General features: G+C 50.1%; 2 protein-coding genes across 3 annotated transcripts in view; one reads left to right on the top strand and one right to left on the bottom strand.

Annotated features, from left to right (window-relative positions):
• The window catches only part of LOC144669307 (carnitine O-palmitoyltransferase 1, liver isoform-like), a 534090-nt gene that overhangs the window by 238610 nt on the left and 269398 nt on the right, over positions 1-26082 (top strand). The gene's annotated exons all lie outside the window — the stretch shown is intronic.
• trpm4a (transient receptor potential cation channel, subfamily M, member 4a) overlaps positions 1-26082 on the bottom strand; it is an 84148-nt gene that overhangs the window by 22567 nt on the left and 35499 nt on the right. For both annotated transcript variants that reach the window (XM_078531655.1, XM_078531656.1), the window contains 10 exons: positions 24480-24662; positions 21931-22033; positions 20082-20200; positions 18795-19160; positions 17724-17843; positions 16258-16387; positions 9948-10093; positions 7686-7798; positions 5264-5356; positions 953-1193 (listed from right to left, as the gene is read on the bottom strand). In XM_078531655.1, coding sequence (XP_078387781.1) covers positions 953-1193; positions 5264-5356; positions 7686-7798; positions 9948-10093; positions 16258-16387; positions 17724-17843; positions 18795-19160; positions 20082-20200; positions 21931-22033; positions 24480-24662 — 1614 coding nt within the window. The remainder of the gene's footprint in view (positions 1-952; positions 1194-5263; positions 5357-7685; positions 7799-9947; positions 10094-16257; positions 16388-17723; positions 17844-18794; positions 19161-20081; positions 20201-21930; positions 22034-24479; positions 24663-26082) is intronic.

Genomic DNA, 26082 nt, shown 5'->3' with positions numbered 1-26082 from the left:
TCCTAACAGGGGAGAGACCCAGACCACAAAACTGACCCTAACTTGGGAGTAGTCACTAGTACACTGGCCATCTCTTGCTCTCTCTTTCTCCTCTAAGACTTGTGTGGGAGGCAGAGTCCTTTGACAGCGCCTTCCAAATACGCAACCTTTACCACCTAGAAAGACCAGGGCAGCAGACACATGGGAACACAACCCACCTGCAAGGTCCACTCCAAGCCACTCACCATCCTGACTTGGAAATATATCGGCCGTTCCTTCAATGTCGCTGGTTCAAAATCCTGGAGCTCCCTCCCTAACAGCACTGTGGACTGCAGCGGCTCAAGAAGGTGGCTCACCACCACCTTCTCAAGGGCAATAAGGCCTTGCCAGTGACACTCACATCTCGTGAAAGAATACAAAGGAGAATATCCAATTAGGTCGGAGGCACATTATTGGTGGGATATCAAGGAAGCTTACCTCAGCAGCTGTAGCTGAAACATTAAGGGTTCCCTTTCCCATTGTTAACATTCCCCACCTTGATAAGAACAGAATTTGCAATTACTTGGTGGTACAGAGCTTGAATATCACTGAAAAGAGAGACATGTTGCTGAAGCTTTTCACCTTGCACTCATCAGGACAAATGCAAGAATGCCAAATTTCAAACAATCACAACGATTTATACTGCAGGAGATAAGGGTGCTGATTGGTTGTCAAGTCAGCTCTGACTGGCCAAGGCGTTGCCATGGAGAAAGAAATGGGGAACTATAGGCTCCCCAGGCTCCCGGGTAATTCAAAAAAAAGGAATCAGTTTTGAACATATTCCTTTGAAATTTGGCATTCTTGCATTTGTCCCGCTGAATGCAAGATGAAAAGCTTCAGCAACACGACTCCCTTTTCAGCAACATCCAAGGGTTCACAAAGGTAAAACCGGAGCGTGGACTGATTTCAGGCCTAATGGCCTTTTCCTGCGTACCTGCCGAATCTCCTCGAAGGCCAGGGTGAGGACCCAGAAGTACAGGATGAGCTCCGTCTTGGACAGCCTCACAAGTGGTAGATCCAAGATCAGGACGTAGGCAAAGAGAAACAGGAAGGCAAAATACATGATGACGTTTCCAAAGAACGAAGTGACAGGGGCACCCCAGAACTGCTTCCATCGAACCATCCAAAATGGCCGTGCGTTGCCGGGCTTCACCCTGACGTCAGCCTCACTCCCACTGGATCGAACAGAGGAAAGGAACAGACTCAAGAATCAACGTTTAATGGTGTTCAGCCAAAGCTCACTGACGGCTGCCGTGAACGGCTCGATGCCCCGAACGGAAAGCCTGCTCGAGCAATAACACTCTGAGTCTCCACGGAGAGCCAAATGGCCTCCTTTATCAGGTCCAGCTAATCCTGAATGCCAGCGCCCAAAATGCTAGGGTGGTCCTCGCTGGACAAGCAACAGGAAGTTGTGGTGTTTTTTTTTTTGGTTGTTGAATGGTTTCATGTGGGCTGAACTCGTATTCACATTTGTAACCCCTAATGCTTACTTAGCAGCCCTTGCTATTGCCAACCTGCAACGATGCTTTCTGGATGGAAGTAAGTGTGTTATCTCTATGGAGAGAGTATGTGCACCACACAAACAAAGACCTATCTCTGTGGATTTTTCTGCAAAAAGACTTAAATATGTTAATAGTACAGCCGCACATCTGATTAAAACATATATGACCCTGAGGAAACTTGATCAAGTGGACATTTCCTCTTATGGGGGAGACAAGAACTAGGGGCACAATTTAAGAATAAGAGGTCTCCCTTTTAAAACAGAGACGAGGAGAATTTTTTCCTCTCAGAGGGTCATTTGTCTGTGGAATTCTCTTCCCCAGAGAGCAGTGGAAGCTGTGTTATTGAACTTATTCAAGGCGGAGTTAGATTTTTGATAGACAAGAGAGCCAAGGATTATGGGGATGCAGACAGGAAAGTAGAATTGAGATCGCAGTCAGATCAGCGATGATCTTATCGAATGGCAGAGCAGGCTCGAAGGGCTGAATGGCCTCCTCCTGCTTCTAACTCCTATGCTCCTATGCTCTGTGCCATAAATGACTCCATGGGCTGGATTTTACGCTCCCCCATCAGCGAGTTTGAAGACGACGGGAGGGCTTATAAAATGCACCACGTGTGGCCCAGTCTACTGCCCACCTCACCCTGTTTCCCATTTTACAGGGCACATTGAAAGCGTTGGGCCTGCTCTTGGGCCAATTGAGGCCCTTAATGGCTACTTATGGGTCTCATTCTGCCCCCGCCACTATTTTACCCGCGATAGGGAGAGGCCCACACTTAGTGGGCAGCCCGACAGCTTCAGCTGTCAGGCAAGTTGGGGGTTAGGGAGGTGGTTGAACCTCCTCTCGGGGTCCTCTGTGCCCATCGGAGGCACCCGCCCCCCGCCCCGACCACCCTAAGGTCATCCTTCCTCTTTCCCCTCCCCCGACCTCTCAAATCCGGCTCTCCACCGCCCCCAACCCCACCCCCTCACCAGGACCGGCCAGCCTGATCGCGGTGAAACCCTGGGCCTAACGTTGTGTCAGGGTTCCTCCTCTCCAGGGGCTGGCTGTAATACCAGTAGTGGCCACCGCTCAAACCTGGAGCTGCTGGAACTCCAGAGCTTTTTATTATATTCATTCATGGGGTGTGGGTGTCACTGGCTGGGTCAGCATTTATTGCCCATCCTTAATTGCCCCTTGAGAAGGTGGTGGTGAGCTGCCTTCTTGAACCGCTGCAGTCCATGTGGTGTAGGTACACCCACAGTGCTGTTAGGGAGGGAGTTCCAGGATTTTGGCCCAGTGACAGTGAAGGAACGGCGATATAGTTCCAAGTCAGGATGGTGAGTAGCTTGGAGGAGAACTTCCAGGTGACGGTGTTCCCATGTGTCTACTGCCCTTGTCCTTCTAGACGGCAGATTTGGAAGGTGCTGTCAAAGGAGCCTTGGTGAATTTGTGCAGTGCATCTTGTAGATGGTACACACACTGCTGCTACTGTGCGTCGGTGGTGGAGGGAGTGAATGTTGAAGGTGGTGGATGGGGTGCCAATCAAGTGGACTGCTTTGTCCTGGATGGTGTCGAGCTTCTTGAGTGTTGTTGGAGCTGCACTCATCCAGGCAAGTGGAGAGTATTCCATCACACTTGTGCCTTGTCGATGGTGGACAGACTTTGGGGAGTCAGGAGGTGGGCTGTTGGCCATCTGATTGGGCAGGACTTCCTCTTGAGATAGGGGCGGAAGTCTCACCTTGAAGCAATCAACAGTGCTCCCAATGTTAAATTGCTGCAGGGCAGCCAGCAGTATTGTGGGCACATTGCCCCTCCCCCCCATCACCCCGACCTTTTAGCCTGAGGGAGGAGATTGGGGTCAACGGTGCCCAGTAAAATTGAACCCGATGAGTAAGAAGGTCAGGGGTTCAAGCCCCACTCCAGGATGCGATCTAGGTTGACATTTCAGTGCCATATTGAGGGGATACTTGGATAAGACATTAAACTGGGGCCCCATCTGCCCTCCCTGAGGTAATACATCTCATGACACCATTCGAAGTGGAGCAACAGATTCTCTCTGGTGCCCCTCCCCACTAAACACTGGTTAACAGGCCATTCATCTCATTGATTGGGGACCACACTCATCGGATGGATGACAGCCATAGGCCCAAAGACGTTCTGTGCTGTGAACTGGACTCTGGGTCATGACCTGCCAGGCGCCTGCACCTCGGAGAGGACGCTTGCAAGCGAGGTAGGAAGATGTTGGTCATTGCCTCAGTCAGTTCGGGAACAGCCGCCAACAGCAGTAACCTCTGGAGGCTGACTGTTCAGAGAGGGATCGGAAGAGGTGAGGAGAATCGAAAATCTCAGCTGGCAGAGGAGAGGATCCGGGGAAAACACAGACCAGTGAGTCATGCACCTCCCCCAGTCCACTGCCTTCCCTTGCAGCAGGTGCAGCCATGCCAGACAGGGTCACACCAGGTCATACTTAACACAAGGTTGACCACAACGGCTTAAACCATCCCAATTCCGTAGGCCGTCGGTGAACATCTCATTCCTTGGTGTTGGCTGTTGTGTTTCCTGTCTCACCGCAGTAGCTACACTTTGTGAACTGTGATCTGATAAAGAATATGAATAGGAGCCTTTTTTAAAATGTGGCCAATATCCCTTCGATGTCGCAAATTGATTTCTCATCCAAGGGAGGAAGAGAAAGGGAAACTGAATTTTAATTTAAGCTGGGAAAAATGACTCTGCATGAATTTTGGTGTTAATGACCAGTGTTGGATGCTGCTATTACTGACTGTGGGAATCAGGGGAATCACTCAGTCCTTTCACACAGCGGGATTCGTAAGGAGCACAGGCCACATGTACCGAACACCTCACCAAGGTTACACTGCCATCAGCTCCCTCTGAGTTCTCTAACATCGAGAAGCCACAATGTTGTGACAGCCAGGTCTTTAGCTCTCTAGGCCCTAAACTCTGGAATCCCTCCCTTGAACCTCTCCCAGCCCTCTTACCGTTTCCATGTTATTGCCGAGCTTTAGTGAAGTTTCACTATTACCACGCCTTCTAGCCTTACCGAACCTGGATGAAGCTTTGCTTCCCTATAACAGACTTGAGATAGTCAGTATAGTTTAGCTCCAAACAATTTATTAAGAACCATTTACAAAGCCCTCAGGGTTATGGTAAGGGTAAGCGCATGGTATTCAGGACACTGACTATGCCACATCTAGCTCTCTTGGGGCCTCTCGGTCTTCTGGTTACTGATGTCACTCTTACACCAGTAATATCATCGTGGTCTCATTGACATATCCATTAACCCATCACTCTACACTCTCCTCCATTAAGATGCCCCTTAAAGCCTCTCTGTTTGGTTAAATGTTTGGTCAACTGTGCTAATATCTCATTTTGTGGCTCAATGCTAAATTTTGTTTGTTAAGATTCATGTGACATGCCTCGGGATGTTAAAGGCGCTACATAAATGCGAGTTGTTATCAAACCCCCTCCAAGTTCCCGCCCAAGCCACACATCATACTTGGAAATATATCGGCCGTTCCTTCACTGTCGCTGGGTCAAAATCCTGGAACTCCCTCCCTAACAGCACTGTGGGTGTACCTACACCACATGGACTGCAGCGGTTCAAGAAGGCGGCTCATCACCACCTTCTCAAGGGGCGATGAATACTGGCCTTGCCAGTGACGCCCTCATCCCAAGAACAAAAGTATGTAAAACAGCACATTGGGTGGAAAGCAAAGAATGAATGAAATACAGAAAGTGCCACTGACCGGGAGACCTCAGGTGGCTGAATCAATAAGTCACCATCAACACTGTCCGAATCAGACACGGTCTTTTCTGTGATTTGCTCTTCTGTGCTGTTGCTGTAATTGAAATAGAAATGTTATTTACAGGTGGTGAAACATTTCTTCATTGGGTGTGACAGCCATCATTAGCTGTCAAAGTCAATCAAACTTTTCTCCTCTCCAGGAGCAGGAGGTGGTCATTCAGCCCATCCAGCCTCGACCACCATTCCCTTAGATCACAGCTGATTTGTGCCTTAACTCCACTTAACTCCTCAGCTCTGGAACCCTCAATGCCCTTAGTTAACAATCTATCAATCTCAGTTTTGACATTTCCAATTGATCCCCCTGCCACAACAACTTTTTGTGGCTGGGAGTTCCAGATTTCCACTGCCCATTGTGTGAAGATGTTCTCCTGACATCGCCCTGACTCTTACTGGGGTTTGGTTCCTAGGACACTGGCTGACATCTGGTAATGGTTGTTCTTCACCTGTGTGGTCTTCCAGGGCAAAGAGTTGCCGCTGACCGAGTGTTGCAGACTGGCACATTCCAAGGTCCAGGACTATGTGCTGAGGGACGCACTAAAGCTTGGGGCAGCCACCGCAAAGGTGCAAAGGGGAAAGGTCGCTGTCTAAGACCTTTCTGCCACAGTGCACTGAGGGGCTGGGAATTGTATAGACCCCTTGGGCCATATGACTCACATTGAATGTATGCAGTGAATACTACATGTATCACAATTGTACTGAAGCACCTCAGAGTGCAACATGATCTATGTAGATAACTTAAATACCATTGCACCATCTGACTGTCTGTAATGACCATGTGGAAACGTCTGTCATGTTCATTGATTGTATTGAAGCACCTCATGATCCATGTGGAAAACTTGAATATCTTTACACTTTTTGTGATGGCCATTTTGAAATGTTTCGTAATGTTCCTTCAGATATTTTATGAATAAAGTATATTTTCCCCCAAAAAAAAGCCTGTGGGGCTAGACATCAGTGTCAAGGCAAGGCCGCTGTGATCTCATCCTTGTCCGATGTCCATGTACACACATGCATTTCCCCAGGACGGCAGTGAGCAGGCCTAGAATCACTTTTCTCTTATTCATTCAAGGGTGGGCATTGCAGGCAAGGCCAATGTTTCATGCCCGTTCCTAATTGCCCTTGGACAAGGTGATGGTGAGCCGCCTTCTTGAACTGCTGCAGTGATCAAATATATTTCTGGAGGTTTCCTCACGTGACTTGCCCCCACACTCCAGCCATTAGTCAGCCAACACATCCATCCTTGTGACTTCACTGCCTTCCTACACCGATTGGAAAGCAAAAAGACTCATTTATCCAATTGGATGATGTGTGACTGTCAGCCAAACAGCCTTTTTTTACCCATTCTCTATATCTTTCCAGGATTGCACACACAGCAGTGTCCTGGAGTTTGATCTTCAATTCCTGGAGACTCCAGGCCAATCCTGGAGGGTTGGCAACCCTGCTACTGCAGTCCGTGTTGTGTCACAGTGCTGTTAGGGAGGAGCTTGCAGGATTTTAGCCCAGTGACAATGAAGGAACAGGGATATGTTTCTAAGTTAGAGTGGTGAGTGGCTGGGAGGGGAACTTGCAGGTGGTGGTGTTCCAATGCATCTGCTGCCCTTGTCCTTTTAGGTGGTAGAAATTGCGAGTTTGGAAGGTGCTGTCGAAGGAGCCTTGGTGAATTGCTGCTGTGCATCTTGTAGATGATACACACACTGCTGCTACCACTGTGTGTCTGTGGTGGAGGGAGTGAATGTTTCAGCTGGTGGATGGTCAAGCGGGCTGCTTTATCCTGGATGGTGTCAAGCTTCTTGAGTCTTGTTGGAGCTGCACTCATCCAGGCAAGTGGGGAGTATTCCATCACACTCCTGACTTGTGCCTTGTAGATAGTGGACAGACTTTGGGGAGTCAGGAGGTGAGTTACTCTCCACTTATTTCCCAGCCTCTGACCTGGTCTCATAACCACAGCACTTATACAGCTGGTCTGGTTCAGTTTCTGGTCAATGGTAACCTCCCGAAATGTTGATGGAGGGGGATTCAGTGATGGTCATGTCGTTGAATGTCAAGGCTGATTCTCCACAAAGGTTAACTACAGTGCCAGAGGTCCCATACGGTGCCACCCAGAACAGGCTGGGGGAATTGTACCCAGGACCTTCCCAGCTGGCATGGTGCAGTGCCACATCGACCAGGAAGTTGACCCAGTGTACCCCTTCTGATTGATGAACACGACAGTGATAAGAACCAAAAATGCAGGCAGTTATGGGGTCATTTTACAGATTGGTGCTGCCCACAGTTTCTTAATAGGCAGAGCGAGTGAGTGGGATGAGGTAGAAGGTGGGTAGGTGAGAATTGTCAACATAACCTCTACAGGAGAGGGGCTTTACCTGAACTTGATGAGTTTACTGTATATGAAAGGGGGGCAGAAGAAGGCGAGACAGAGCTTCCAGTTCTCAGTGTTTCTGTCCATCTCTCCCCACCAGATCTGATTTAGGAGGGCCTGTCGAACAAAATGGAGATTAACCTGAGAGGCAGTTCACCCAACATCCCAACCGCACCCTTAAAGAAAATTGCCCCAGCCCATTTAGTGATACTGCTCGATTTCTACATCATCCATTTGCAACCATTTTGAGATACATTTGCTCCTATTTAGACAAACGCAGCGGCCATTTGCTGCACAGTACGATCCCACAAACAGTAATGTGGTGAATGACCTGTTTTCGGTGGCTTTGCTTAGGAAGGTGGGGCTGGGGGGAGGGGGTGTTTGTTGGCTTGGACACTGGGAGAATGACAGCTCCTCTTCGAGTAGTGCCATGGGTTCTTTGACATCCACTCAGACATGGCTTTTGTTTCACATCTCATCTGAAGGATGGCACCTCTGACAATGCAGCACTCCTCCTGACCTCCTTATTCATAAGAACATAGGAGTCGGAGCAGGAGAAGGCCATTCAGCTCCTCGAGCCTGCTTTACTATTCAATAAGATCATGGGCTGATCTGAATGTGGCCTTAACTCCACTTTCCGGCCTGTCCCCCCATAACCCCTGACTCCCTTGCAGATCAAAAACCTGTCGAACTCAGCCTTGGATATATTCAATTACCCAGCCTCCACTGCTCACCGGAGGAGAGAATTCCAAATGTTAATGACCCTCCAAGTGAAAAAAATCCCTCTTCATCCCCAAATTAAATAGGAGATTGCTTATTTTCAAACTGTGCCCCTTAGTTCTCGACTCCCCTCTGAGGGGAAACAGCCTCTCAGATCTACCCTGTACTCAGAATCTTATATGTTCCAGCAGGATTACAGCCAGGGTTTTCTAGCCCTGTCGTGGGTGGGACCCGCTGTGGGGGAGGCGGTGCCCCAGCCAGAAGCCCATTGACTTGCAGCGGGACCGGAAGATCCTGGCAGCGGGAAAACCCCCCCCTACCTCTCATTCTTCTAAACTCCAATGAGTATAGGCCCGACCTGCTTAACATTTCTTCATAAGGCAAACCCCTTCATCCCAGGGATCAGCCTAGTGAACCTTCTGAACTGCCTCCAGCGCAAGTATATCCTTCCTTAAGTAAGGTGACCAAAGCTGCACACGGTACTCTCGTGGTGAACGTGATCTCTATAACTGTAAAAACCCATTGCCTTCAGGCCCTGCATGTGTTTTAACTGCAAATAGTCGCTACTATACCTTATATGTTCCCACATCACTGGGTTGTCTTGTCTGACTCAAAATAAGTAACATCTAACTATTGACTTAGCATTAAGGTTCTGGCAAAAACATGGCTTTAGTTTAAAAACCAGATCGTCAGTGTGTGTTTCTGCCCCTTTCCCATCTCCCTTGGTCCACAATGGGAGGAGAGGACAGGCAAAGTCCTGCCAAGTGCCTGTGGCTAAGGACTTCCTGACACAATGGGCATGAGCTGTTATATCAAGTACCGAGATAGGCTAAAAATATTGCTTATCATTTTCAGTCATTGGGGAAACTTCTTCAATATTTAGCTCTTCGGTGCATTTTTAAAAAAATGTGAATACATCTTGCTTCTAAAGATAAAGATTAAATTTAACTCCTTTCCAATTCCTTTCTGTGGAAGATGGTAAAAACAAATCCCAAAATAAGACAGTGTGGTATATCTGTAAACCATCCTCCTCTCTCTAACCCAACAATATTTTTTTCTTTATTCTTCCATGGGATATGGGCGTCGCTGGCAAGGTCAGCATTTGTTGCCCATCCCTAATTGCCCTTGAATTGAGTGTCTTGCTGTGGGTCAGGAGTCACATGTCGACCAAACCAGGTAAGGATGGCAGATTTCCTTTTCTACAGGACATCAGTGAACCAGATGGGTTTTTACAGCAACTGATGATAGTTTCATGGTCACCATTACTGATTCCAGAGTTATTAATTGAATTGAAATTCCATCCACACTGCTGTGGTGGGTGTTTGAACCCATGCCACAGGGCATTAGCCTGGGCCTCTGGATTATTAGCCCAGTGACATGACCACTACGCCACCACGCTCGTGTGGTATAATCGTAGATAATCCTCTGGCTCCCTGAGTCTGCAATCTAAGTCTTGCGCTTGAATCCCAACTCCTATTTTTATCACGTTCAAAGTCAACAATTAGTGGGGGGTTCTCCGACAGCGGGGCGAATATTCCTGACTGACCTGCACTCCATCGTGAGCGAGAAAATTCCAGGCGTCGGCCTCAGTGGCGAGCTCCAGGCAGGTGGCTCTTCCCCACAAAGGGCACTGCCGGAGCAGCAGCCGGAACGCTCGCCTTTCGTTGTGGCGGTAACACTGGTTAAAAACATCTGCGTGCACAAGGGAAAGGGTCAGCGCCGAGGGAGCCAAGAAGCCAACCACACAGGCAAGACAGTCGGCAATCGCCACCGGAAGGTCCACCCGGCGCACTCGTACACGCGACTCTCAGAGCGTTACGGTGAAAGATGAGGCCCCTCGGCGCAACAAGACTGCGCCGGTAATCTTTACGGGCGGTTGGAAGGTTGTGTGTGGGGTGGGTCTAGTTGGATGGGCGTGGAATAGGCTTGGGTGGCTGAGGATGTGGCATGCGTAGGCTAGGCCGAGATCTGTTAGTAGGTGGGTAGGCGGGTATACGGAATAGAATCGGGACATCCACGTATGGAGTTGGTAGAGTTAGTCGTTGGGTAGAGGGGTGTGTGGAGTCGGGTTTTTGGGCGGGTAGAGGGTGTTATAGGTTAAGAATGTGCAGGTGGACGGCTTTCATTAGATAAATACTTGAGCACATACAAAGAGACGCTTACCTTAAAAATTCACTTTGTAATTCTTAGTTGTGCTTCATTCCCTCGCTCCTAATCTTTGGGCACCTGATGCGGAGAGGGAGGGGGACCTCCTTGTGAAGCTGCTCCTGGGGCCTGGCCAAGTTGGCCATCATCAGGTCCAGGCAGCGGGCGACCAAGGGGATTGTCCGGCCTGACTGTCTGCCCCTCTTCCGCGGGTACATTTGCAGCTGGGTGTCCCTGGAGAGGGAGCATGCAGCGGCTGCTGGCACCATCGAGGCCTTCCATGCCCGGTGGGCACCGCGGGGACTGGGGTGCACCATTGACCCCCCCCACAGTCGCATTTTGGTTCAACCTTTGCAAGTTCCCTTTGTGGTTTTCTCTTTGGTTGCAGTTCCCCTTTGAAGGGGCTGCCCCATTACGTTGTTCATTTGATCTTGTGTTAATGTGTTAACTTGTCCCCCTTTTGTTGATTTGATGCTCAAAAGAGGCCCAAGCTCTCTGCCGTCAGGAGTGGCGGCTATCACCCGCTGCTCAGGAATCCGCACCCTCCACCAATACGGGTTCAGGTGGCTGGCAGAGGAGAGGGCTCGAGCCACTAGGGTGACCAGAGTCGGGGGCATGTTGGATGCCAGAGGACCGGGTCGGATGATGCCACACGCGCGGGTGCGTTGTGCGTCCGTCGACCTCCAGCTCGTGGCCAACGCCTCCCACAGCCTTAAAACCGCGGCGCTCAGCCCCGACTGCACAGCGTCAAGGCTGTTCAAGTAGCCGCGGTGGATTCCCCCCGCCTGAACTGACCCCCCCTGTCTGGCCGGAATTTCACACTGGCCCCCCAAGTCCTGAAACCTCCCTCGGGAACCTCGGGGCCCAGAGTCTGAGTCGCCTCGTGGAAATCCGCTCCGTTCCTCTTCGATCTGCGCAGAGGGGTCTCCACTGCTGCTGCACACCCTTCACTTACTCGTCCCCCCCCGGCCAACCATCCAGAGGTGGCGGGAGACCCAGTGGAGGACCCTCTATGTCCTCCCCTTTACCATCGGGGATCCGGTGTGGAGGGCGTTGGATGCAACGATCCCGTACAATCGTAGATAAGGTGGTTCACGGGTTCCCAACCCGCCTGAATGTAGGTTGCAAGGTTGCAGCCCCTTTTTAGCTATTTGAGGGGGCTCCTCTGACGTTTTGCCTGTACTTCAGCCCCGCACTCCTGGTCTTTGGCCACCCGGTGTGGAGAGGGCCAAGGGGGGGAGGAGGACCTCCTCGTAAGCCTGCTCCTGGGCCTGGCCAAGGTGGCCATTAATAGGCCCAGGCACCGGGTGGTCGAGGGGTTGCCTGGGCCGACTGTCGTGGCTATGTTTGCATCCAGATGTCCCTGGAGAGGGGGCACGCGGTGTCCACTGCCAAGCTTGAGGCCGTCTGCAACTGGTGGGCACCATGGGGCCTGAAGTGCTTTATTGACCCCTTTAATCACCTTTCAATTTTAGTTTTGTACGTTTCCTTTAAGAATTTTGTCTTTTGCTTTTGCAGTTTCCCTTTAAGGGGCTGCTTTTTAACTTATCCTTTGATTTGTTAATTTAATTTAATTAGTTGTTGAAAAGAGTATAAAGAGGCAGTGGGCAGTTGAGGAGGGGGGGTTGTTCAGCCTGACTGCCTGCCTCTTCTGCGGCTACATTTACTGTCTCCGTAATGGGAGCACGTCGCACCAACTGGTACGCTCGATGCCTTCTGCAACCAGTGGGCACCACGGAGGCTGGAGTGCATCATCAGCCCCGCAACGGCATTTTAATTCGATCAGTTAAGCCTCCTTCAAAAATGTTATCCTTTAACAATTTATTACAAATTTCCCCTTTTACGGACTGTCCCCCTTATTTGCTTTGTTAGTTTGTTCAATTTGTCTTTTGTTTCATTGGTGTGTTCAAAAGAGTATAGAGAGACACTGGGCCTCTGAGGGGGTCATTCAGCCCAACTGCTTGCCTCTTCCCTGGTTACGTTCAGGCCAGGGTGTCCCTGGAGAGGGGGCACGCGGTGTCCGCTAGTACACTTCAGGACTTCCCCGAAGAGTGGGTACCATGGGGGCATCATCAGCCCTGGTAATGACATCTTAATTTAATTTAAAGTTTTTGCTTTTTGGTTAAAGCACCCTTTAAGGGGTTGCTAATTACTTAATTCGGTCATTCATTTGCCCAAAAGAGTATAACGGTACACTTATTGACACTCTTGGTAGGTTGTAGAGTTATGAGATGTTTCACTTTGTAAATAAAGCTAAAACTGAGTAAAGGTTGATTTCTGACCTCCTCCCTAACCAACAGAGGTTTGTGGGACAGAGTTTTTGGATGGTAGAGTGGGGGGTGTGGGCTAGAGTTTTTGGATAGTAGAGGGGTGTGTGGGCTAGAGTTTTTGGATGGTAGAGGGGGGTGTGGGCTAGAGTTTTTGGATGGTAGAGGGGGGTGTGGGCTAGAGTTTTTGGATGGTAGAGGGGGGTGTGGGCTAGAGTTTTTGGATGGTAGAGGGGTGTGTGGGCTAGAGTTTTTGGATGGTAGAGGGGTGTGTGGGCTAGAGTTTTTGGATGGCAGAGGGGGGTGTGGGCCAGAGTTTTTGGATGGTAGGGGGGTGTGTGGGCTAGAGTTTTTGGATGGCAGAGGGGGGTGTGGGCCAGAGATTTTGGATGGTAGGGGGGTGTGTGGGCTAGAGTTTTTGGATGGTAGAGGGGTGTGTGGGCTAGAGTTTTTGGATGGTAGAGGGGTGTGTGGGACAGAGTTTTTGGATGGTAGAGGGGTGTGTGGGCTAGAGTTTTTGGATGGCAGAGGGGGGTGTGGGCCAGAGTTTTTGGATGGTAGGGGGGTGTGTGGGCTAGAGTTTTTGGATGGTAGGGGGGTGTGTGGGCTAGAGTTTTTGGATGGCAGAGGGGGGTGTGGGCCAGAGTTTTTGGATGGTAGGGGGGTGTGTGGGCTAGAGTTTTTGGATGGTAGAGGGGTGTGTGGGACAGAGTTTTTGGATGGTAGGGGGGTGTGTGGACTAGAGTTTTTGGATGGTAGAGGGGTGTGTGGGCTAGAGTATTTGGAAGGTGGGGGGGGTGTGGGCTAGAGTTTTTGGATGGTAGAGGGGGGTGTGTGGGCTAGAGTATTTGGAAGGTGGGGGTGGTGTGGGCTAGAGTTTTTAGAAGGGGGGGTGTGTGGGCTAGAGTTTTTGGAAGGTGAGGGGGGTGTGGGCTAGAGTTTTTGGATGGTAGAGGGGGGTGTGGGCTAGAGTTTTTGGATGGTAGAGGGGGGTGTGGGCCAGAGTTTTTGGAAGGTGGGGGGGTGTGGGCTAGAGTTTTTGGAAGGTGGGGGGGTGTGGGCTAGAGTTTTTGGAAGGTGGGGGTGTGTGGGCTAGAGTTTTTGGATGGCAGAGGGGGGTGTGGGCCAGAGTTTTTGGAAGGTGGGGGTGTGTGGGCTAGAGTTTTTGGAAGGTGGGGGTGTGTGGGCTAGAGTTTTTGGATGGCAGAGGGGGGTGTGGGCTAGAGTTTTTGGATGGTAGAGGGGGGTGTGGGCTAGAGTTTTTGGATGGTAGAGGGGTGTGTGGGCTAGAGTTTTTGGATGGCAGAGGGGGGTGTGGGCCAGAGTTTTTGGATGGTAGAGGGGTGTGTGGGCTAGAGTTTTTGGATGGCAGAGGGGGGTGTGGGCCAGAGTTTTTGGATGGTAGGGGGGTGTGTGGGCGAGAGTTTTTGGATGGCAGAGGGGGGTGTGGGCCAGAGTTTTTGGATGGTAGTGGGGTGTGTGGGCTAGAGTTTTTGGATGGCAGAGGGGGGTGTGGGCCAGAGTTTTTGGATGGTAGCGGGGTGTGTGGGCTAGAGTTTTTGGATGGCAGAGGGGGGTGTGGGCCAGAGTTTTTGGATGGCAGAGGGGTGTGTGGGCTAGAGTTTTTGGATGGTAGAGGGGTGTGTGGGCTAGAGTTTTTGGAAGGTGGGGGGGTGTGGGCCAGAGTTTTTGGATGGCAGAGGGGGGTGTGTGGGATAGAGTTTTTGGATGGTAGAGGGGGGTGTGGGACAGAGTTTTTGGATGGTAGAGGGGGGTGTGGGCCAGAGTTTTTGGATGGCAGAGGGGGGTGTGGGCCAGAGTTTTTGGAAGGTGGGGGGGTGTGGGCTAGAGTTTTTGGATGGTAGAGGGGTGTGTGGGCTAGAGTTTTTGGAAGGTGGGGGGGTGTGGGCTAGAGTTTTTGGATGGTAGAGGGGTGTGTGGGCTAGAGTTTTTGGAAGGTGGGGGGGTGTGGGCTAGAGTTTTTGGATGGTAGAGGGGTGTGTGGGCTAGAGTTTTTGGATGGTAGAGGGGTGTGTGGGCTAGAGTTTTTGGATGGTAGAGGGGTGTGTGGGCTAGAGTTTTTGGATGGTAGAGGGGGGTGTGGGCTAGAGTTTTTGGATGGTAGAGGGGTGTGTGGGCTAGAGTTTTTGGATGGTAGAGGGGTGTGTGGGCTAGAGTTTTTGGATGGTAGAGGGGTGTGTGGGCTAGAGTTTTTGGATGGTAGAGGGGTGTGTGGGACAGAGTTTTTGGATGGTAGAGGGGTGTGTGGGCTAGAGTTTTTGGATGGTAGAGGGGTGTGTCGGCTAGAGTTTTTGGATGGTAGAGGGGTGTGTGGGCTAGAGTTTTTGGATGGTAGAGGGGTGTGTGGGACAGAGTTTTTGGATGGTAGAGGGGTGTGTGGGCTAGAGTTTTTGGAAGGTAGAGGGGTGTGTGGGCTAGAGTTTTTGGATGATAGAGGGGTGTGTGGGCTAGAGTTTTTAGAAGGGGGGGTGTGTGGGCTAGAGTTTTTGGATGGTAGAGGGGTGTGTGGGCTAGAGTTTTTGGATGGTAGAGGGGGGTTTGGGCTAGAGTTTTTGGAAGGTAGAGGGGTGTGTGGGCTAGAGTTTTTGGATGGTAGAGGGGTGTGTGGGCTAGAGTTTTTGGATGGTAGAGGGGGGTGTGGGCTAGAGTTTTTGGATGGTAGAGGGGGGTGTGGGCTAGAGTTTTTGGAAAGTGGGGGTGTGTGGGCTAGAGTTTTTGGAAAGTGGGGGTGTGTGGGCTAGAGTTTTTGGAAGGTAGAGGGGGGTGTGGGCTAGAGTTTTTGGAAGGTAGAGGGGGGGGTGTGGGCTAGAGTTTTTGGATGGTAGAGGGGGGTTTGGGCTAGAGTTTTTGGATGGTAGAGGGGGGTTTGGGCTAGAGTTTTTGGATGGTAGAGGGGGGTGTGGGCTAGAGTTTTTGGATGGTAGAGGGGTGTGTGGGCTAGAGTTTTTGGATGGTAGAGGGGGGAGTGGACTAGAGTTTTTGGATGGTAGAGGGGGGTGTGGGCTAGAGTTTTTGGATGGTAGAGGGAGGTTTGGGCTAGAGTTTTTGGATGGTAGAGGGGGGTTTGGGCTAGAGTTTTTGGAAGGTAGAGGGGGGTGTGTGGGCTAGAGTTTTTGGATGGTAGAGGGGTGTGTGGGCTAGAGTTTTTGGATGGTAGAGGGGGGTGTGGGCTAGAGTTTTTGGATGGTAGAGGGGGGTGTGGGCTAGAGTTTTTGGATGGTAGAGGGGGGTGTGTGGGCTAGAGTTTTTGGATGGTAGAGGGGTGTGTGGGCTAGAGTTTTTGGATGGTAGAGGGGGGTGTGGGCTAGAGTCGTGCATCAAAGAGTTTTGGGGAGTATAAGGAGGTGAGGTTTTGTTCTGAATAGCAGCTTAGTTCTTTTCTTTGAAACCACCTCCCCGTTTCTGCCCCTGTTCTTATGTTACCTAGCGACAGTTGTGCAAATTTAGCAGCCATTTCCTTCATAACTTGGGCCCCTTCAGCTTCTGGCTGGTGGCGAGCCATTTCCCTCAGAATCCTGCAGGCAACAAGGCCAGAAGATACCGACTCCCCTCCCTGAGGATAGAGAGGACACGTTAAAGAGAAAACGAGAGGACATTTCCCATTCCAACCCCTCTTCCTACATCACCACCTGCTCCTCATCCTACTAGCCTTATCTGCCATTGCCTCCAAACTCTAAGGTGTTAAGGGTGTGAAGCACTCCGGGCCATCGAGAAATATAGCGGGTGGTCGAAAGCTGGCAAAACTGACCTTTTTTTAATTCCTTCGTGGAATGTGGGCATTGCTGGCAAGCTGTTGCCCATCCCTAATTGCCCTTGAACTTCAGAGGGCAGTTGAGAGTCAACCACATTGCTGTGGGTCTGGAGTCACATGTAGGCCAGACCAGGTAAGGACGGCAGATTTCCTTCCCTAAAGGGCATTACTGAACCAGATGGGTTTTTACAGAAATCGATGGTGGTTGTCATGGTCACTGTTACTGAGTTAAGCTTTCAATTCCAGATTTTTTATTAATTCAGTTCAAATTTCACCAGCTGCCAAGGTGTCCGAAGAGTATTAGCCTGGGCCCCTGAATTACTAGTCCAGTGACATCACCAGCTCCGTCTCTCACCGTACACCACCACCAGAGGACAGTTAAGAGTTAACCATATTGGAGTGGGTCTGGAGTCACATATATCCCAGAATGGGTAAGATGGGAGGCTTCATTCCCTAAAGGGCATTAACAAACCAGGTGTGTTTATTGCAAATATTGATGATAGCTTCACGTTCACCATTATTGAGACTCACTTTCAATTCTGGGTATTATTAACTGAATTTAAATTCTACCAGCTTTCACGGTGGGATTTGAACCCATGTCCCCTAGAGCGTTAGCCTGGGCGTCCTCGTCAAGTGACCATTACAACTACAGCATCATCTCTCCAAGGATAACCATGAGGAGTTCCAGGGTTAGACTAGGAGGCTGCATAATAAGGGATAATTTTAGAACAATCCTTCCTTTACCTTCTTCCCCTTCCTGTTTCTGTAACCTCCTCTGGTCTTACAACCCTCTGAGAGCTCTGTATCGATCCAATTCTCATCTCCGGTTCATCCCCTTCGGCCCACCATTGGCAGCCATGCCCTCAGCAGCCTGGGCCCTAAGCTCTGTAGTCCCTCCCCTAAACCTCTCCCCCACTCTCTCCTCCTCGCAGATGCTCCTTAAAGCCCAACTCTTTGACCAAGCTTTCGGTGTGACGCGGTGTCAACTTTTGTCTGACAACACTCCTGTGAGGTAGGATGTTTCTTGAAGAGAGCTTTTGACATTCGAGTTCTTGTGGTTGATGAAGAAGGGGCGAAAGGACCTTTAATTTGGAGCAAACGCCCCAGATCCTCTTCTTCCCAGCTCTCTCTCACTCACCATTTCCCAGAAGTAGGTGGCCATCTCGTTGCGGCTTTGCAGGACTCCCCAGATGAACAGGTCAGTCCAAGGAGCGACGCACTTCCTCGTTTGATAGGGAAGCTTCTGGGGTTCCAGCAGCTGAAACAGGAAAATCACAATTATTTGGTGGCATTTGTGACCCGCTTAACTCAGTTGGTACCAATCCTAATTCTGAGCCGGGACGTTACAGGATTACCACAGCCCCTTTCTAGTGACCAGAGTCCACAATCTGTAACTGGAACTTCTGTGCAGTGCTGAGCGAGTGCTGCACTGTTGTAGGTGCCGTCTTTCGCATGACTGAGCAAGGCCCACCCTTCAGCCATCTGGAACAAAATTAATCAACTGCTTATCTCTCTCGCTGTTGTTTGCAGAACCTTTGAAAGAAAGACTTGCGTTTCTATTTGCACTTCACAATCGCATGGCGCCCCAAAGCACTCTACAGCTAATGAAGCACTTCCAAAGTGCAGTCACCGTTGTAATGCAGCAAACACGGCAGCCAATTTACCCACAGCAAGCTCCCACCAACAGTAATGTGACAACGACCAGATGATCTGTTTTTGTGATGTTGGCTGAGAGATAAATATTGGCCAGGACACGGGGAAGAAGAACTCTACATTTCTTCGAAACAGTGCCAGGGGATCTTTTATATCCACTTGAGTTGGAAGATGGGCCTCATTTTAACAGCTCAACCAGAAGCCAGCACCTTCAGCAGTGCAGCGCTCCCTCCATACTGCACTGGAGTGTCAGTGTAGATTTGGCTGCTAGGATGGGGAGGCGCTTGAGCCCACGTGCTTCCAGACTCAAAGGCAAGAGATTTTTCTTCGGAGTTCAGAGACAGATCAGCTAATCGAATGGCGGGACAGTCTTGAAAGGACGATTGGCCTGAGCACTACCAACTCAGCCATGCTGCCAAAAGTCTTTGGGCCAAGGGTGGTGATGGTGGGGGGAAGGTGGAAGGAATTTTGAATGAAATGTACGATGCCAACATTCCCACAACATAAATTCAAGGCTCTGGTTCCCAGGAAACAAAACCAAAAATCTGATCCTTACTAGCTCGTTTCTCCGAGAGTCGGCCTGTTTGAATAGTTGTCCGTATATCGGCTCGCTGAAATCTCCCATCAGATCTTTCAGCACTTTCATCACCTCGAAGAGTGTGTAGCTCCGATGACTCCCATCGACGCTTGCACTGTCGGGCGGGAGCATAGCCTCCTTGCCTTGCAATGACCGCCTCTCCTCCTTCTTCTTCTGAAGGAAGGTGTTGAGCAGGGAGTTCCCCGCCACCGAGCTGTAGAGCTCCTCCAGGCGCCGGTATGAGAGGTACTCTACCATGTTGATCCCGTTGTCAATGAAGAGCTTGACGAACTCCGGCTTGTTGTTCACCAGAGCGGCGGTCATAGGGTCCTCCAGGTCACAGGACTGCAACAGGAACAATACAAAAGGATGAATCCTCGGCTTTATTATCACCCCCTCTCCTCTCCTGAGGGCCCTCCCTCTCGCCAAGCTGTGGGGAGGCATCACAGCGGAGCCCAGACCTGCTGTGCCCTGTATCCAGAGGCCTCCTACAACAGGCCTCAGTGTTGCTATTGGCTGCAGAGTAAGGGCCAGGATTCTGAGGCCCTCTACAACAGGCCTCAGTGTTGCTATTGGCTGCAGAGTAGGGCCAGGATTCCAAGGCCTCTACAACAGGCCTCAGTGTTGCTATTGGCTGCAGAATAGGGGCAGGATTCCAAGGCCTCTACAACAGACCTCAGTGTTGCTATTGGCTGCAGAGTAGGGCCAGGATTCTGAGGCCTCTACAACAGGCCTCAGTGTTGCTATTGGCTGCAGAGTAAGGGCCAGGATTCTGAGGCCTCTACAACAGGCCTCAGTGTTGCTAGGCTACAACTGAGTAGGGCCAGGATTCGGAGGCCTCCTACAATAGGCCTCGGTATAGCTACAGGATTCAGAGGAGGTACTGTTTTTGTGGGAGACGGTAGTGTAGTGGTAATGTCTCTGGGCTAGTAATCCAGAGGTCTGAGTTAATGCTCTGGGGGCAAAGGCTCAAATCCCACCATGGCAGCTGATGGAATTTAAATTCAATTAATAAAATCTGGAATTGTAAACTAGTCTCAGTAAAGGGACAGAAATCTGCCGTCCTTACCCGGTCTGGCCTACATGTGACTCCAGACCCACAGCAATGTGGTTGACTCTTAACTGCCCTCTGAAATGGCCCTAGCAGGCCAGTCAAGGGCAATTAGAGATGGGCAACCAACGCTGGCCGTGAAAGAATAAAACAAACCCTGTGCAGTCTCACCTAGCTCCAGCTTTTTACCGGGGTCTTTGCAAACACACTCTTACCTTCCACAGGATTTCTCCATTAAATAATTGGCTCTTGGCGAGATCTACTCGGCTCCAGGCCACCGCCAGTTTCAGCTCATCGAGGTACGCCTGGGCATTGGCGCTCTGCTTCTTGCAGGCTGCAGGCGTATAGAGAACAGGGTTCAAAGAGGGAGCCACCCAGTGTCAACTCTGTACACACAGCTCGGGGGCCAGGCAATGATCGATGGTGGGAGTGTTGAACCTGAGAATGGTCACTACTGTGACAGTCTGTCCTCGGGATTGTCTATGCCGGAATGGTCAGTCCTGCGATGGTCGGAGTTGGGAATGGTCATTGTTGGCAATAGTTAGCATTGGGATTAATCAGTAGTAGGAATAGAAAACAGCGGGATTGAGCAGCACTGGGATTGGCAAGTGTCAGGAAAGTCCAGTGCTGGGATTGGCCTGTACCAGGATTGGCCAGTGCCAGGATTAGCTCAGTACTGGGATTGGCCAGTGTCAGGAAAGCCGAGTGCTGGGATTGGCCCGTACCAGGATTGACCAGTGCTGGAATTGGCCTGTACCAGGATTGACCAGTGCTGGGAATAGCCTGTACCAGGATTGGCCAGTGCCACGATTGGCCAGTGCCAGGATTGACCAGTGCCAGTATAGCCCAGTACTGGGATTGGCCAGTGCCAGGATTGACCAGTGCCAGTATAGCCCAGTACTGGGATTGACCAGTGCCAGGATTAGCCTGTAACGCGATTGGCCATTGCTGGGATTGTTCTGTACCAAGATTGGGCAGTGCCGAGATTGGCCAGTGCCAGGATTGGCTTGTACCAGGATTGGCCAGTGCCAGGATTGGCCAATGCTGGGATTGGCCTGTACCAGAATTGGCCTGTACCAGGATTGGATAGTACTGGGATTCTGGTGCTGTGATTGGCCAATGCTGGGATTGGTCTACACCAGGATCAACCAGTACCGCGATTGAACAATTATCGGGATTCTGGTGCTGTGGCCAATATCAGAAGGAATTTTTAATTTGTCAGGCAGGTGAGTTACAGACGTTGTCATAACATCCAGGTAAAGGCATCACCTGATGTTCTAGGCCAAACAAAAAAGAGAAAGACTTGTATTTCTACAGCTGCAGATTGTCCCAAAGCGTTTTACAGCCAATGAAGTACTTTTGAAGTGTAGTCACTGTTGAAATGCAGGGAATGTGACAGCCAATTTGACCACATCAAGCTCCCACAAACAGCAATGTGATAATGACCTGATAATCTGTTTTTAGCATTGCTGGTTGAGGAATAAATACTGCCCAGGACACTGGACAGAAGTCGCCTGCTCTTCTTTGAAATAGTGCCATTTCCTTTACACTTGCCTGAAAGGCAGACAAGGCTTCAGTTTAACATCTCATCCAGAAGCTGGCACCTCCAACAGTGCAGCACTGCCTCAGTAACGCACTGGGGTGTCAGCCTTGATTCTTGCTCTTAAGTGGGGCTTGAACCTACAAGCTGCTGCCTGAGAGGCAAGAGTGGTAGCCACTAAGTCATCACAGGCAGTCAGGGTTAGGATTAGTCGTTCTCAGTTGGGATGGTAGACAGTGAACTCCAGTTGACCTCAATGTCCCCAGAAGAGGGTGGGACAAAAACCAGGCCATACTCCTGCTCCTGATTACAGTCCAAATGTCAGGTGAGCACCGAATCCTTCAAACTGTGATGCCTTTCAGAGTTGAATAGTCTATTGCATTGTATTGGCTCCAAGGCCATGAATGACTACCTGCATCAGATACATGTTGAAACTTGTCCCTGGACCAGAGTTTACACCTTCGAGGCTGAGGGCAGGAAGAGGCCAGGAATTGAAAATGAAAGGTTTGTTTTTTGGATGTTACCTTTGAAAAGTGCTTTCAAAATCATAGTATCGAACTCCTCCGTCCCATCCAGATCTGCATTGTAGATAGTCACCAGGTGCTTGTTTTCAAAAATCTTCTCCACCTACAAGTCAGGACATGTAACATTGCGGAGTCAGTTAGAAGGAGAGTAGTTAGGGTTAGGGTTAGGGTTAGGGTTAGATGGAGAGTAGTTAGGGTTAGGGTTAGGGTTGGGGTTAGATGGAGAGTAGTTAGGGTTAGGATTAGGGTTAGGGTTAGATGGAGAGTAGTTAGGGATAGGGTTCGTGTTGGGGTTAGATGGAGAGTAGTTAGGGTTAGGGTTAGGCAGAGAGTGGTTAGGGTTAGGGTTAGGGTTGGGGTTAGATGGTGAGTAGCTAGGGTTAGGGTTAGGGTTGGGGTCAGACGGAGAGTAGTTAGCGTTAGGGTTAGGGTTAGGTGGAGAGTAGTTAGGGTTAGGGTTAGAGTTAGGGTTAGACGGAGAGTAGGTAGGGTTAGGGTTAGGGTTGGGGTCAGACGGAGAGTAGGTAGGGTTAGGGTTAGGGTTGGGGTCAGACGGAGAGTAGCTAGGGTTAGGGTTAGGGTTGGGGTTAGACGGAGAGTAGTTAGGGTTGGGGTTAGACGGAGGGTAGTTAGGGTTAGGGTTAGGGTTGGGGTTAGACGGAGGGTAGTTAGGGTTAGGGTTAGGGTTGGGGTTAGACGGAGGGTAGTTAGGTATAATTGATTGGAACCCTTCAGGGTCCAAAAATGCCCAACAGAGTCAGGAAATAAAGACCAAAGGGAGAGAAAGAGATCGAGAGAACGTGAAAGTGCTGCCCATGGCTCAGTGGTAGCGCTCTTATCTTTGCGTCTGAAGATTGAGAGTTCAAGTCCCACTCTTGAGACTTGAGTGTTCAAGCCTAAGCTGGCTTTCCATGTCCAGCACTGAGGGAATGCTGCACTGTCAGAGGATAAGACATTAAAATGAGGCTCTGTCTGCCCTCTCAGTTGGATGTAAAAGTTCCATGGTGCTATTTTGAGAGGAAAAGCAGTGGAGTTCTCCTCTGGTGGGAGGCCCAATATTTATCCCTCAATCAACATCACGAAAGCAGATTATCTGGTCATCGTCACATTGCTGTTTGTGGGAGCTTGCTGTGCACAAATTAGCTGCCACATTTCCCACACTACAACCCTGACTCTCCCTGCATTGGCTGTAAAACGATGTGGGACTTTCTGAAGTTGCGAAAGGTATGTGAATGCAAGAAGGAGTTCCCCTGATCGTCTTCAAAAAGTGCTACGAGATCTTTAACGCCCACCTGAGAGAACAGTTTAACGTCTCACAGCACCCCTGACAATGCGGCACCCCCTCAGTGCTGCATTGGGAGCGTCCGGCTACGCTATGTGCCCAAGTCTCTGGGGTGGGACTTCAGCGCATGGCTGCGACCCAGGGGGTCTGAGTCTGGCCCAGCAGTGCTGGGGAGGGGAGACGGCGGGTTATGGTAATGCTGCTGGACGAGTAATCCAGAGGCTCAGGCTAATGCTCTGGAGATGCGGTTCTAATCCCACCACGGCAGCTGGTGAAATTTGAATTCAGTTAATAAACCTGGAATACCAAGTTAGTCTCAGTAATGGTAACCATGACAACTACCATTGATTGCCATAAATCTGATTCACTAATGCCCTTTAGGGAAGGAAACTGTCATTCTTACTTGGTCTGGCCCACATGTGACTCCAGATTCAGGTTGACCCTTGCACTGGCCGATTAAGCCAAATCGCTTAGCCAGCAAGTAACTACAAAAGCTAATGTAATGCTATCTTTTATTACGAGAGGGATTGAACATAAAAGTAAGGATGTTATGCTTCAGTTATACAGGGCATTGGTGAGACCACATCTCGAATACTGTGTGCAGATTTGGTCTCCTTATTTAAGGAAGGATGTAAATGCATTGGAGGCGGTTCAGAGGAGGTTTACTATATTGATACCTGGAATGAGTGGGTTGTTTTATGAGGTGAGGTTGGACAGACTGGGCTTGTTTCCACTGGAGTTTAGAAGAGTGAGGGGTGATTTGATTGAAGTTTATAAGATCCTGAACGGCCTTCACAAGGTGGACGTGGAAAGGATGTTTCCTCCTGTGGGTGAGTCCGGAACTAGGGGGCACTGTTTTAAAATTAGGGGTCGCCCTTTTAGGACAGAGAAGAGGAGAAACTTTTTTCTCTTAGAGGGTTGTGCGACTTTGGAACTCTCTCTGCCTCAGAAGGTGGTGGAGGCGGGATCATTGAATATTTTTAAGGCAGAGGTAGATAGATTCTTGTTAGGCGAGGGAATCAAAGGTTATCGGGGTAGATGGGAATGTGGAAATCGAAACGCAAGAAGATCAGCCATGAATGGGCGGAACAGGCTCGAGGGGCCGAATGGTCTACTCCTGTTCCTATTTCTTATGTTCTTATGTTCTAGTTCAGGAGCGATTAGGGATGGGCAGCACATGCTGGCCTTATAGTGATGCCCACGTCCCCTGAAAGAATTTAAAAAAAAAAATCTGACCTCTCCTGTCCTCACCATTATTGGGACTTACCAGCTCCACCAGACTGTGGACATCTTCAGAAGGAAAATGCTTTCGGATCCGCCCTTCCACTTCCTCCTTCAAAGTTTCCGCTGTGAAGGATTTCACCATGACCTCGGCCAGGATGTCCGCCATCCCTCCCGATCCCGCCAGGATTAGCCACGGGATGTTGTTCATCGTCGCTTTGCAAATTCTCTAGCGGCCCAGAGTAAAAAAGTCAGATTAAAAACGTACCCACACAATACCCAGTCTGTCTCTTCAGTTATACTGTGGCGGTCTCACTATAGGATCCCTGAGAGGGAGGGTCTCACAATCATCGCCCCTTAATGAAGGATCCTTTGAAGAAGAGGTCTTCTGATGAGGCCCCCATCGTGAAGCAACACTCTGTCAGCAAGGCACTGGGAGTGTCAGGATGGATTAGCGCTTCCCAGACATTTTAATGTCTCATATGTAAGCCAACACCTCTGACAATGCAGCACTCCCTCAGTACTCCACTGGGAGTGTTAGGCTAGATTATGTGCTCCAGTCTCTGGAGAAGGAGTTCAGCTCCTCGCTATGACTCAGAGGTGGATGTGTTACCACGGAGTCAAAGGCTGACACCTCATTCAGTTGCACTGGGCCACAAACTTGTTCCATGTGTCTGACCTCTCTCTCACCCCAGCGCATGGCCCCCTCATTGCACTCACCAGTTCCCCAAGGCTGTGGACCAGCTCTGGGCACCACACTTCAGGAAGGGCAGGAAGGCTTTCAGAGCGGGCACAGAGATAGATTTGTGAGGATGCTGCCAGGGATGAGGGACTTCAGATAGGTTGGAGTATCTGGGACTGTTCTCCTTGGAGAAGGGAAGGCTGGGCGGAGAGTTGATAGAGGTTTTCAAAACCATGAGAGGCCTAGACGGAGTAGATAGGGAGAAACTGATCCCTTAGGTGTCAAAGGGTCAAAAACCAGCCTGCACCAATTTAAGGCGATTGGCAAAAGAATCAAAGGTGACATGAGGAAATATTTTTTTTTTGATGAGTTTAGGATCTGGAACGCAATGCCCGAGAGTGCAATGGGGGCTGATTCAATCATGGCTTCAAAAGGGAATTGTGTAATTATCCGAAGAGAAAAGAATTTGTCGGGATAAGGTGGGGTAGCTGATTTGCTCTCGCAGAGATCTGGCACAGATTTGTTGGGCAGAATGGTCTCCTTCTGCCCTGTAACCATCCTATGATTCTACCTTCAGAATGATAGAGCTTTGTTTAAGAGGAGGGTCTCTTAAAAGGGACATTATGATGGGGCCCTTTAAAGAGGGCTCTCACTGCTCGGGTACCCGCGTGGGTACCCATATTCTTTAAAGAGGGTATCTTGCAATCATCTTCCCTTGAGGGGCTCACACTGTCAATGCCTTTAAGGAGGGGATCTCCTTAAAAAAAAAGAGGCTCATCATCTGGACAACTTAAGTCTGACTATCAGGACTGGGGCACCTTTGCATCAGAGCCGCTGGGAGGGGTCTGATTATTGGACCCTTGAAGCTATTTCACAATCACATTCTGCCGTCTTCATAGTGGGGATTCTAAATTGTAAGATCTTTGCTACAACTGCCCAGTCACTGCAGAGGAGGAGAAGTTTCAGT

The sequence above is a fragment of the Cetorhinus maximus genome, chromosome 29, assembly GCF_964194155.1.
Source record: "Cetorhinus maximus chromosome 29, sCetMax3.hap1.1, whole genome shotgun sequence".
In the NCBI taxonomy this organism is placed as follows: domain Eukaryota; kingdom Metazoa; phylum Chordata; class Chondrichthyes; order Lamniformes; family Cetorhinidae; genus Cetorhinus; species Cetorhinus maximus.
Note: the sequence above shows the minus strand (reverse complement) of the source record. Positions and strands in the feature narration are given on the sequence as shown.